The sequence below is a fragment of the Pygocentrus nattereri genome, chromosome 8 (genome assembly GCF_015220715.1).
Source record: "Pygocentrus nattereri isolate fPygNat1 chromosome 8, fPygNat1.pri, whole genome shotgun sequence".
In the NCBI taxonomy this organism is placed as follows: Eukaryota; Metazoa; Chordata; class Actinopteri; order Characiformes; family Serrasalmidae; genus Pygocentrus; species Pygocentrus nattereri.
The window spans coordinates 474,202-487,162 of record NC_051218.1 but is presented as its reverse complement, the minus strand read 5'-3'; the positions used below and the strand labels follow the sequence as shown (position 1 = coordinate 487,162).

At 41.9% G+C, this 12,961-nt stretch overlaps 2 protein-coding genes and 1 long non-coding RNA gene across 3 annotated transcripts; 2 read left to right on the top strand and 1 right to left on the bottom strand.

The window, feature by feature from the left end:
• Positions 1 to 200: 200 nt before the first annotated feature.
• Positions 201 to 8,374, top strand: fgf6a (fibroblast growth factor 6a). Its single transcript, XM_017722915.2, has 3 exons — positions 201 to 788; positions 1,412 to 1,515; positions 5,471 to 8,374. Exons 1-3 carry the CDS (start codon positions 470 to 472, stop codon positions 5,645 to 5,647), a joined length of 600 nt encoding a protein of 199 aa, XP_017578404.1. The 5' UTR covers positions 201 to 469; the 3' UTR covers positions 5,648 to 8,374.
• A 340-nt stretch (positions 8,375 to 8,714) lies between these two features.
• LOC108442733 lies at positions 8,715 to 9,466 on the bottom strand. The gene is made up of 3 exons (XR_001859072.2): positions 9,335 to 9,466; positions 8,982 to 9,086; positions 8,715 to 8,844 (listed from the first exon to the last, which is right to left on the bottom strand). It is a non-coding gene; the product is annotated as an uncharacterized LOC108442733 (long non-coding RNA).
• On the top strand, positions 9,352 to 11,300 carry LOC108442731. The gene is made up of 3 exons (XM_017722914.2): positions 9,352 to 9,595; positions 9,681 to 9,787; positions 10,238 to 11,300. Exons 1-3 carry the CDS (start codon positions 9,385 to 9,387, stop codon positions 10,640 to 10,642), a joined length of 723 nt encoding a protein of 240 aa, XP_017578403.1. The 5' UTR covers positions 9,352 to 9,384; the 3' UTR covers positions 10,643 to 11,300.
• Positions 11,301 to 12,961: the final 1,661 nt, after the last annotated feature.

The window sequence follows — 12,961 nt, the reverse complement described above, 5'->3', positions numbered from 1 at the left end:
CTAAATAAAGACAAGCGCCCGTGACCGGTTCCGGGGGAGCTGGTGCTGAGGAAACTGTCACGGTTCGACTGGTGCGCGGAACCGGAGCGAGATCCCGGACCGCATGGGACGTGACGTCATTCCGCGTGACGTCACCCCCGAACACGGGCGAGCAAGGTGAGCCCGCTGAGTGAGTGAGTGGTCGCTTTCCTCGCCCCCTCCTCTCCTGCTCCCCCCCTCCCCTCCCCAATCCTGTGCTCATCCTAGCGCCCCGGTAACCCCCCCACTCTCCTCCGCGCGCTCTCTCTTTGCCCCACGTCGCGCGCCCCGGAGCCGCCGCCATGTCCGCCTACCCGCGCGAGCGAGCGAAACGAAACGAGACGCGCGCGTCTATTTTCGGGCCTCGCTGCTCTCACCAGGCTGACCACGCGGCGCGGAGGAGGTGAACCGGAGAAAAAAGACCCCCCCCCCTCCCTTCCCTCTCATCGGCATGTCCCGCGAGAGCAGCAGCAGCAGCAGCACCTCCGCCGCCGCCGCCTCTTCCTCCTCCGCGTCCGTCGTCGCGCTCCTGCTCCTGGGCTTCGTGGTCGGCGCCGTGCGCTCCTACCCGATCAACGCGACGGCGGCTGAAGCGAGCGCGCGGGACAGAACCGTCGTCGTCGCGGCGCTCCCGCGCGTCAGCTGGGAGAAGGACTATCTGCTGGGCGTGAAGCGGGTGCGGAGGCTCTACTGCAACACGGGCATCGGGTTTCACCTGCAGGTGCTCCCGGACGGCACGATAAACGGCGCGCACGACGAGAACCCACACAGTGAGTTGTAGCCAGAAACGTAGTGCAGTCGGCCTGCGCGCGCTGTAGTGCAGTGGGGTTGTGGGGAAGGTGCGTAAATAAGTGGAAGAGCATCTGCATCATCCCGGGTATTATTCTTTTCTGCATGCGAACCACAGAAAACGGCTTTAAAGGCGGATAATACGCCGAAAACAACAACCCAGTGCATCATCACTGCTAAATTACCTTCCCAGGCGCGACCATGCCGCGAATGCATGGACGGATTTAGACTCTGACTAATTTTACACTGCGTCCATTTGCAGCTCTGAGAAAACGAGCAGAGCAGAGGGGCTGCAACCCCCCCCCCCCTACCCCCCTTGCAAACGTCCAGAACGAACGTTGCATTGACATGGCATTGCATTGCTCTGCTCTCTCCACGTTTGCAGTGTGAGGAGATGGAGGAGGAGGAGCAGGAGGACCCAGCGTGGAGCAGCACTGCAGAACAAAAATCATTTCCAGCCAGCGTGTGGTGGTGACCTGCAGGATGCATGCCTTAGATTGGGGAGGAATGTGTGACAGGGCCCCTAAAATCCACTCCCCTCACCCGCCCCACCCCATCATCCTCATCATCATCATGTGTAACTTTTGATGTTTTGTTCAATCAGGTCTGATTGAGATCTCGGCGGTAGACAGAGGAGTGGTTAGTCTCTATGGGGTGAAAAGTCAGCTGTTTGTGGCAATGAACAGAAGAGGAAGGTTATACGGGACGGTAGGTGTGCACCTTAATCCTTACGCATCGTGCCTGCAGCTGCCCCTTGCATGGATTTTGGGAGGTCTTGCCTATGCATTGTGACTGTGCTTGTCATTATGATATGCTTGTGGTCAGGCTGGTGTTTTAACGATTCCTGACTGTGACCCACAGAACAGTTTTGTTGGCTGTTGGAATTGATTTAATGGTTTTGCTCAATGTCAGTAGTATAAATCATATAATGAGACCCTTAATAGCTGTAATCATCATGTCAGTAATGCCAGGGACATGTCAAGCCATTTCTAATGGAGTGAGGCATTAATGTTATGCATGGCCTGAGTCTGGATTTGACCTACTTAAGCAGCTCTAATGCTGAATGTCATAAGTAGGGCCAATCGTACCACCAGCGCAAACCGTCTATAGACAAAGGGTCAGAAAGTCTCTTTCTTTTGAGGACATCATGCATTTCAGCCTCATTTGTCAACGCTGACATTTTCACTGATATCCTGCATGATACGATAAAGAAACCACTACACCAATATATTTGCTCTCCGTATCTGTCCATGCAGGAGCACGGCTTATGTCGCATGTATGTTTGTATTTATTCATTTAATGTCTTTCATATTTTCTTATTATGGATTATTTTTCCACTAGAGAAAAGCCACAGAGCGATGTCCATTTACTGTAAACCACGTATGTGCATGAGTTTAGCGTATACAGGATGATATAGTAAACCGACCCAGTTAGCAGAAATAAACTGGAACAACAGTTCATTAAATTTTGTTTTCATTGCACAAATCTTTGATAAATGACATGTGATGTAACATTTGTCTACTAATTAAGTAGTCATTGTTATGTTATTAATTACATATCAATATTACATAAATCAATTCATATTTTTAATTACTATTGTGGCAACAATAATAAAAACAGCTCAACCAAACAATACCATTCACCCTTTAGCTGGTAAGGGCAAAGGATTAGTGTACATGACCAAACAAATAAGGCATGCGTGTAATTCTGCAGAGCTCACATGCAGGCGTATGCAAAGGTTTGGGTACCCTGAGCCAAATGACATATTTTGTTGATTTTTGAAGGGGAAAGACTTCAAACAAAATAAACTTTGTTTCATGAACTAAAACTGTAATTTTGGCATTCATAAAAGTTTTAATGAAAAAAAATGTATTAATTGATTTGTTAGGACTGTTTAGGCAGGTTAACTGTCTGCTGATGACGAGTCCAGTCCATAATCAATTCTCTGTGTCTTCAAAACCTGTGCTAATATTCAATAACCATGGGCTCGAATTTGGTGGCTGAGGATATGAAAATGAATGAAAGGATGCCTATAAAGCAGGAGAAGGCTATAAAAAGATATCAGAGTGCTTTCAGCTCACTATTTCCACTGAAATATCATTAAAACAGCAGTTAAGGGAAACAAGAAAGTCCTCAGATAAAAGTGCCCATATGCTGACCACAAAGGCAAAGCAAAGCCAACACATGACAGCAGAGGACCTGCAGGAAGGTTTAGTTGGCGCAGGAGGGCTGGTGCGTCACAATCTCTGACTCCTCTGACTTAAACATCATCTAAAAATGCGTGGTCAAGACCGCCGCTGAAGTAGAAGCATTCCGCAAGGAAGAGTAGGTGAAAATTTTAAAACAAGCAAAGAGGGCAGTCGTGGGCTGGAGGTCAGGGAACCAGCCTCGTGACCAGAAGGTCACTGGTTTGATCCCCAGAGCTGACAGCACATCACTGAGGTGTCCTTGAGCAAGACACCTGACCCCCAACTGCTCCCTGGGCGCTGTGGATTGGGCTGCCCACCGCTCCGGGCAAGTGTGCTCACTGCCCCCTAGTGTGTGTGTGCTCACTAGTGTGTATGTGGTGTTTCACTTCATGGGTTAAATGTGGAGGTGAGATTTCCCCGTTGTGGGACTAATAAGGGTCTCTTAATCTTAATCTTAAAAACTCCTCTCTGGCTACGAAAAGCGTTTGCAAGCTGTGACAGCTGCCAAAGAGGGTTTTACTAAGGAGTAACATAGTAGTATCCAAACTTTTGCATATGTCTAAATGATTACTTTACCTATTTTTTTAAGTTAATTTGACATAAATGAACTTCACTGCACATTAACATGCAAGATATTATTTTAAAATACATTTCCAAAATTTCCAAAAAAGTTGAGCTGTGTAAATAAACGCAGAAGGCTGATTAAAAAAAAGCCCATTTTCAATTTGATGCCAGCAACACATTTAAAAAAAAGTTGGGATGGGGCAACAGAGACTGCATAATGCTAAAAAATACTTTATTAAAATTAGATTAGTTGCCAACAAGTCAGGAATATGATAAAAAGACCACCCCAGAGAGGTAAAGATGGGGAGGGGTTCACCACTCTGTAAAACACTGTGCAGGCAAATAGCAACAATTTCACGTTTCTTAATGTAAAATAGCGAAGAACTTGGGGATTTCATCATCTACGGTATATGATATTAAAATATTCGGAGAATCCAGGGAAAGATCTGTTTGCAAGGGACAAGGATAAGATTGGATGGCCATAGATGGCTGTGACCTTCAGGACCTCAGACGGCGCTGCATTAAAACAGGCACGATTCTGTGGAGGAAATCACTGAATGAGCTCCAGAGCAGTTCTGGAAACCGCTGTTTGTTGCTGCATCCACAAAGGAAGTTAAAACTGTGCTGTAAAACATATGAACAGGATACAGACGCGTCACCGCCTTCTCCGGGCCCAAACTTCTTTATGAAGGACTGAGGCAAAGTGGAGAAGTGTCCTGAGGGCTGACAAATCAACATTTGAAATTCTTTTTTGGAATCATGGATGCGGTGTCCTCCCGGCTAAAGAGGAGAGGGAACACCGGCTTGTCATCAGCACACAGTTCAAAAGCCAGCATCAGCATACTGCACATGGTATGGGTAACTGTGAAGGCACCATTAATACTGAACGATATACACACACACACACACACAGATTTTGAAGTCAGATTTGCTGCCATCCAGACTACGTCTTTTTTCCAGGAAGGCCCTGCTTATTTCAGCAAGGCAACGTCAAACCACATTCTGCACGTATTACATCAGCATGGCTCTGTAGTAAAAGAGCCTGGGAGCTAAACTGGCCTGCCTGCAGTCCAGAATCTGCCACCCATTGGAACCATTTGGCATATTATAAAACTAAAAATGCATCAAAGGAAATGGTGAGCAGCTCAAATCCTGTATGACGCAAGAATGGGAAGACATTTTGTTCCAAAACGACAGCAGTTGTGCTCCTCGGTTCACAAACGCTTGCAGGGTGTGGTTAAAAGACGAACTGATGCAACACCGTGGTAAACTTGCCCGTCTCAGCCTGGCCAACTCAGCTTGCTGGCATCAAATTAAAAATGGGCACAGCTTTTCCGAAGAACAATTAAATCTCAGTTTAACATCTGATATGTTGTCTTTGTAGTATTTCTAGTTATATAGTGTAAACATGATTTGCTCGATCTTTGTGTTCCGTTTGTATTTTATTTTGCAGATTGTCGTAGTTTTTTGGAAACGAGGTTAAAAAAATATGGCCATAATTTGCCTAGAGGTTCATTCAAGCCCATACCCAGCACAATGGATAAACATGTTGCCTATTTGTAGCCCACAGTCACTGTAGATACAGTTTAATGCTACTGGCAGTTTTGTAGTTTTGTTCATTACATGTGTTGAAATTTGACCCTCAGGAGAGAAAATAAAGGCAGAGGGGAAATCTTGACTTGGGGAGCTTCTTTCCCCATGACTTATTAATTGATGAGTAACTGTATATTTTGGGATTTGCATTTATTGTCTGAAATATCATTATGATGAAATCAGCCAGTTCAAAACAGTTTTAAATAAATATGAAATTTGGGATTGACTCGTTTTAGGAAGTGTATTGTCCTAAGGGTCCTTAGTGGAGACTATATGGGGTTATTTTCCACTAAACATTTCTTCTTTACCGTTTTTAGAGTGTCTTCCGTGATGAGTGCAAGTTCAAGGAGACATTGCTTCCAAACAACTACAATGCCTATGAGTCTTCCATATATAAGGGCTTCTACATCGCCCTGAGCAAACACGGCCGTCAGAAAAGAGGCTACAAGGCCACTCCGGCTATGACTGTCACGCATTTCCTCCCTCGATTATGAGCAACACTGGCAATAACTCACTCATTTTGCACATGTTGGACATTCACACAGGTAACTTCTACATACGTTCACAGCAAGAGATGAACTGCAAAAGAAACTAAACACATAGTATTTATTCTCATTAACAAATATATGTATATTTGGGTAGCTAACTTTGTGTCTGAACTTTGTGTAAATGCCATTCTTTGCTGCTTATCATTTCTTTGATTATTTGAGGGAAGAGGAGCTTTTTCTTTGCCCCCTCTCACGTTTTATGGGTGCTTGCCATGACTGGTGTGTGAACCTTACCCTGTGTTCGGAATTACTAACATCTCCAGCTTTCAGAGTGAAATGGATACGTTTTATTACCTCACAGAGCCACGTCTGGACTGAAAATGTGTGCATGAGTTGCACAGGGAAAAAAGGAAAGAAATATCTGTTTACTTCAATCTTCATCTGTTCCACCATTTAGCAAGAATGACAGGGGCACCTGAGACGGTTGTGTTCCTTTCTTGCATGGTGGCGCCTTAGCTTCCTAAACTGTGGCTTCTTTTAAACTTGCATGCAAGAAAGACATCCTACTGTTAGAAACAGAGACTGCCCTCTCTGGGGGCTTTAGCCCAATTCCTTGAGGGCTGCAGGTAGCACTTCAATTATTATCAGTAAACTTTTGAAGAATCTGTGAATTGGCAGAGCTTGCATGCATATGCATTGGGGGCTAAAGCTGAGGAAGACCCCTGTATCTTGCATAATAAGGAATGTTTGAAACTTGGGGTCTTTCTGATGACTGCTGATCCCAAAAGGGATTAGGGTGCTTTTGTTTGAAATTTTTTAGTATAGCCAGTGACCTCAGAACTGTACCTGTGTTGTGCTTGTGAAGTATGAAGTAGAAGAAAGGGAATCGAGTTGATCTTGGCAGTTGATGCACCTTATAAGCCAAGATGAGTTGGTTATATAGTGTGGTTATTTTTCTTAATGATAAGGAACCTTTGCTCATTTAACTAGTCTGAGAAAACTAACCAACATCTCAGACTACAAAAACTGACATTTAGACAACGAGGATCTGTGTGTCTGTTGTTTTTACTGTCACAGAGTACATTACTAGTAGAGCTCTATGGTGTCTAAGTTGCTATTAGACAGGTAAATGGACTACTCACTTTTGGTGTCACTAAACTCCGATCACACACGAAACGCCAAACTTCACCTCGGATTCTGGAATGTAAAAACCAAATGGGATTCTGTTCATGATTTAGACTGTTCAACTGTCTATTTGTTTGAATGCTAGGCACTTGTGCGAATACCAGAACACACTGCTGAAATGAAGAGACTATGCTATATGAACCTAGTCAACAAAATTCAAGCGAATCAAATCATGTTATTAGCTTTAGAGTTGAGGTCAGGGTATTAGAGTACTTAAACTTTAAATATATTTTTAGACCTGTTCCAACGGCCTACGCTACACATATCACATGAACTACTTAAAAAAAACAGCGAGCGCCTCTGTTATTCATTCTCCAAAACACTGCATGCATTAATGTTAAAGATCAAGTGGGGAAGCAGCTCCTTTGTGATGAACAAGCTGCATCATTTTGACTAATGTGATAGCGTTTGCGGTAGGACTGCTGCAAGTGAGAATATCAGCAGTTTGCTGTGATATCGGTCATACAGGAAGGTCTGCGAGAGCAGAAGCTTCTGCAGGGCACTTGCAGGGAGCAACAGCCCCTGTGAGCTCCTGCTCACTAGTGTTTCTGCCTGCAGCACCCACAGTTCTGTTGGGAACAGATCGACTTACATGGTGCACATGGCGTAAGGAGCCACCTGGCTTTGTCTAATTTCGCCCTGTCTTGCATTAATGCCCCTGACGCTAAGCACTGGGTGAAGCAGCAAAACGGCGTAGCAGAATGCCAGATAAAAGTCCTTGACTCTGGTGGTGGGTCATCATAACTACGAAAAGGAAAAATATTGTGTACATTTTATACTAAGTCCAAAAAGCAAAGATAGCTGTAATCATTTCTTTTGGCTTTCTATAAAGCGCTGATCAAGACGGCTCTTGTAGCTATAGAACTATGCTTTCTGAATTCTTTGTATCCGAATATAGGCATGCAATATGACTGTTCTTGATAAAAAATAATTTCAATTTCTTGTATGTGATTGGTCATTTTGATTTATCAATACTGATCACCAGTTTCCATTTGTTCATGGACAGCAATGACATTGCTGGTGTTGACATTAAGAGGTACAAATGGCATCTAGCATGGTTTCAGTGCATAATTGTTAACAAACATGTTGTATGTAGAATATAAAGCCTCATTATAGTAGATGAGTTGATCACCGAGCTACAAAAATGGCTGTCTCTTGCAAGTTTTACTGGATTTCTTGTACTGTACTCACTGTATCTGCAGCTTTGGAATGGTGCCCCCCTGTGGCGTGAGAGATCCTAGAGAGTGAAGGGTCGTGCATGTGTGCGTGTTCCTGTATGTCTACAGGCTCTTGTAGTGTTCTCTCCTAGTTTTGTATTCCTGCACTGAGGGGACTGTGCTTCCTCCAAATTCCCCTCCTCTTTTTTACATATACCTCACCTTCTGCCTTAGTTCCGATTTGTTGAAATGATTGTAAGACGACAAACTTTTCTCCAATCATTTTGTTTCTGAGAAAAAAAAAAATGAGTCAGAGTTCTAATATATTAAGAAAATGTTTTCCTTTTATTTTTGTACGGATGTGCTGTGCACAGCAGTCAACTGTATTACTGAGATGATAATAAAAGTTTGTTTTTTAGGTGTTGTGTTTTTATTGGATTTTATACGCTCATAATTGTGGCTAATGATTAAAATGAGCAATGTGTTCCGGATTTCTTTACGTACAAGTAAGACTAGTTCGAAGTTTAAGTTTGATTAATCTGACACCTTTATGAAGTCTACAGTCTATAAATTCAGGTAAAACTATACTTAGAGCGCCTTCAGCTGGGCAGAGTAAGAGAAGCATTACAGGAGACCACATGTCCTTGAATTATTTATTTATTTATTTATTTATTTGAAATTCATGAAAACAAGAAACTATTTAGAACTAACCAGACTGTAATTACTGGATTTCCATACACAGATAGGAAGTTTGTGACTTTTCTTGATTTTATTTATTTAAATAATTTAACCACATTTTGTTCTTTTCTGTAAGAACGGTCAGACACTGTTATCAACATTTCCTCTGCTCCCTTCTACATTCTGGCAAAATAGAAGAAGAAAAGAACACAGACATTTAATGTCACTTTATCTTTAGTATCATTTGAACTACATAACCAAGATGGTCAAAGAAGACTGAATTTTCTATCCATAAACTCCAGGTAATAAGATCTACTAACCTATTTGATGTGGCCCAACTAAGGACAGATTCTCCTTTATAATATCGGTTCCTCTCAGCCACTGTCACCCTTGGCTTGCTCATTAGGGGGTCTGGAACCGGATTTCTGTTTAAAAAAGCAGAACAATTAAAAATATAAACAATGAATAACTTAATTACATTCAGTTTAATCTTTCTAGTGAATTCCCCTGGTTACATATATTCCGATGACATAATTCAAAACATTGCATCAGAGACAGCAGTTACGTCAGCCCAGTTGCAGCCTCCAATGGGAGATGGCCAATTACAGACAACTTCTGTTACAGTCTGCAAATAAGAACTTTGGACCTTTTTTTCACCCAAATAAATACTGACCCACAGGGATTCCACGCTCTAGTGTAAGCAACGTTTCACCCAGGCTGACCATGTTCTCAGCACTTCTCTTTTGTTGGGCTGCTCTTAAACTTCATGCTCCAGGCACATGCTACCCTCTCCAGCAGGCACCCTCAACATCGGAGGTCTTGGAAGGAGACTCTGAAGAGCACAGACAAGTGAAGACAAAAAGCTCTACAGAATATTTAATGGAGAAATACTACAACGAAAGAGGATGGAAGACCTTTTATCCAGGTTTTAAAGGTAAGTCTGCAGCTTCACGTCATTTCAGATCTGTGATGCGTGTTGTTCTGTATTGTGTTTACTAATGTTTCTCTGAATGACACAGGAATCTTCACCTACTTGGAGAATCAACCTAAAGGCTGCTTCTCAGTTCTGAATGTCAAAAGGAAGATGTTCTTTTGTTTGGATTCCAAAAGAAAGTTATACGCTTCTGTAAGTAACACAAATATACATGTAAATGTTACTATGACAGAGGAACCGGCTGCATGGATCTGTATTCTTTGGCATAAATGTAAACATAAACTGTTATATTGAATTAATAGCAGTCTTATTATTTTAAAAACAGATACAATTTAATAAAATTAGATCTCAAATCTTTGATGTTCTCCAGCTAGGAGTGAGCAATTTGGCAAAAACATCACAATGCTTGGTTACATTTATATTATCCACAATATATCATGACATTTTTTCTGACACCTACTGGAAGATCTGGTGGTGTACATTTAAAAATACTATAAACTATTTTTATTGATGTACTTTACCATGATAATGATAAATACTGTAATATTGCCCAGCCCAGCAGACACAGCTGCCATCAAACACATACATACATATTTACACTGGAATTAACGTGTTAAATGCTGTCTGTATGTTTATCCTCAGGTGGATGACAGCGACGAGAACTGCCGGTTTCATTATGTCAAAAGACACAAACATTATGCTGTGTTTCGGTCCTGCAGGGGTAAAATGTTGGTTATCCTTCGACAGATGAAGGCCAGAATGCACACATACAGTTCATCAGAGCTCTCTAGTGGCCTCTTGATAAAACAACACAAAAAACACACAAACCGTAGAAAGAGACGCAGCTGGCACATCGATCCGTCTGACCCCTTAGGATGCGAGTATCCAGTTGTGAGAGCAATCAACAGTCAAAGAAGACAACCACTTCACGGAGGTAATGTTTCCAAGGAGACCATCGCTTTTGTTGAAGACCCCTTCCATGTGGTTTCACCTGGTCCATTAAGTCCATCACAGGAAAGCATGAAAAACAGGAGAGGCAGACTCTGAGTGGACTGTCATCTTACATTGTACATGACTTTTCTCTCTATTATTTAATGATATTTCGTGGTAGACTGATTGTAATGGCATCAGACCCCAGTGTGCAGGAATGTCCTTAAGCACCGCAGACTCTCTCAGCCCTGTCGCTGAGGCTCAGCTCACCCGTTTTAATGAGTCAACACTTAAACAACAGCATTTTAGTTCTTTTTATGAAAGTCTGAGATCCGTGATAATGCATTACGTCGCTATAACGGAAATCTGTTTCTTGTTATTATGGACTTACTCTACTACTTATGGATGTCTGATTTAATGTTACACTCTTCTGAGATATGTACGCTTTACTTTTCACGTTTTTTATTCTACAATGATCACATCTTAACCAGTAGCTTCACTTTACCTTAGGTATGCCTAATAGTGCTGGACACCTACTTATTTATTTAAGTGTTTATATATTGTTATTTATGACGTTTGTACTGATGTTTATTATCTGAAATGCTAAAGCAGCCACGCAATATGGATGTCTTATCTAGCTATGACTTAAACAGATACTTTTAAAATTAAATGTATTTAATATTTGTTATTTCTGATATTTAAAATGCAAATGCATTTTTATTTTCTGCACTTTGATGCTTGCTAGCAACTATATTTGTACAAAATAAATAAAAATCTCAACCTTTATTTGTTTTTCATGTGCGCTCTTTGTGCATAGCATCGACATGGATCCTACCTGGAAAGATTTGCAGGAGTAAAATATTTCTACAGTCCTGTCAGATTTTTTTTGTCTCCATTGTTAATTTATTTAAGAAACGACTACTATATTATAGAATTATGCCCACGTAGAATCTTTTGGGCCTTTAAAATGCTCAAGGTCAAAATCAAAATGCCACCAAGAAGTAAGCTGATGCCTCATCCTGACCACGTAACAATCACACGAGTCAGCACTGAACTCTGAGCCTATGCTCTATGCGTATGTAGCACTGAAGATGATTTTATTTGATGATTATGACTAAAAGGCCGTCTTAACAAAAAGAAAAATGTGCCTTACGCCACGACACAAACTGTCCTTTTGCCATAATAAACCGGGCTGTGCAAGCCACCCTTTCTTATTCTTGGAATAAGTAAATTAGGAACAAGGCATTTGGTTTTGGTGACGTAAATAATCTCTCACTCTCTCTTTTAGTTACTGCTAGCCTTGATGAACACCTCTCTAAAGGCACTGAGCCCATATTAATAAAAGCAGACATGTAACACGACGTCTCTTCATTTTCTTTCACGGTTATGGTCACAAGACCTTATGTGCCAATGATGCTGTGGCCACAAAAAAACATGGCACACTCCTGGCAGGACAGAACTGGGTCAATACTGATGATAAAAAAAGGCTTTTCTTATTTCTGATTATGCAATGAAACTGGCTTTGGGCCTAAACAAACAAAGACACCTGCACTTTCCCCATCAGGTACAGTCTTAACTCACTGAACTTTTGCTGATGCAATTTCACCTGAATAACTTTACTCTGGCCCAGAAGCACCTGTGGATACTGAAGCACAGGGACGAGTCACAACGAACACATCAGCCACTTCATGATGAACGAACTCACTGGAAACCATGTACTTTCTGAAGGTAAGTCTCCAGGTTGATTTGACTTCAGATAAAATGATATGTAAATGTTCGCCTACTTAAAGAACCAAACCAAAGGCTTCTGCTTCAGTTTGAATGTGAAAAATAAAAAGTTATGCTCTAAAGGAGTTAGACAACTCAGCCAATAAGAAAAAGGCAAACGCCATTAATGTACAAGTACAGGCTGCATAGACCTGCGCTCTTTGGCGTAAACACATCCATAATTTCCGTCTGATTATTTACAAAAAATAAAAATTCCAAACTGAATCGAGCTTTTCACGAAACAGGAAAGTCAGACGCAGAACGTTTCGATCTTTCGCTGCAGCTTAGCAGACTTTTTTCTCTATACACTGGACACAAAGCAATGGTCAGTCTGTTTTCTTAGACACCACAACCTTTACAACGCTCCATGTCCACCATGTCATACATGCCTGCACGTCCAAAGCTGCACAAGTCCACTTTCTCACCCCTGTAGGTGAGGCAGAGTGGTTCGGTGTCTATTTGTCCTTTCACCCACTTTAATAAGTTAACATTTAAACAACAGTATTTCACGTTTCTACAGGGTGATTCTTTTCATACGACCTTGAGTTCAATAGCCAGAGATTACATCACCAAAAACAAAACTCGGCTTCTGGAGATTACATGCACTGCTCGCAACCCTTCACTGAGGTCTATTCTTTAGCATTCTTTCTTTTTTCTTTTTATTTTTTA

Bases quoted from the DNA above. Each gene is read 5' to 3' on its own strand.
- fgf6a (XM_017722915.2), top strand. From the start codon at position 470: ATGTCCCGCGAGAGCAGCAGCAGCAGCAGCACCTCCGCCGCCGCCGCC. The intron at 789-1,411 runs GTGAGTTGTAGC...TTGTTCAATCAG, and splicing joins GCACGACGAGAACCCACACA to GTCTGATTGAGATCTCGGCG. The intron at 1,516-5,470 runs GTAGGTGTGCAC...TACCGTTTTTAG, and splicing joins GAGGAAGGTTATACGGGACG to AGTGTCTTCCGTGATGAGTG.
- LOC108442731 (XM_017722914.2), top strand. From the start codon at position 9,385: ATGTTCTCAGCACTTCTCTTTTGTTGGGCTGCTCTTAAACTTCATGCT. The intron at 9,596-9,680 runs GTAAGTCTGCAG...TGAATGACACAG, and splicing joins CTTTTATCCAGGTTTTAAAG to GAATCTTCACCTACTTGGAG. The intron at 9,788-10,237 runs GTAAGTAACACA...GTTTATCCTCAG, and splicing joins AAAGAAAGTTATACGCTTCT to GTGGATGACAGCGACGAGAA.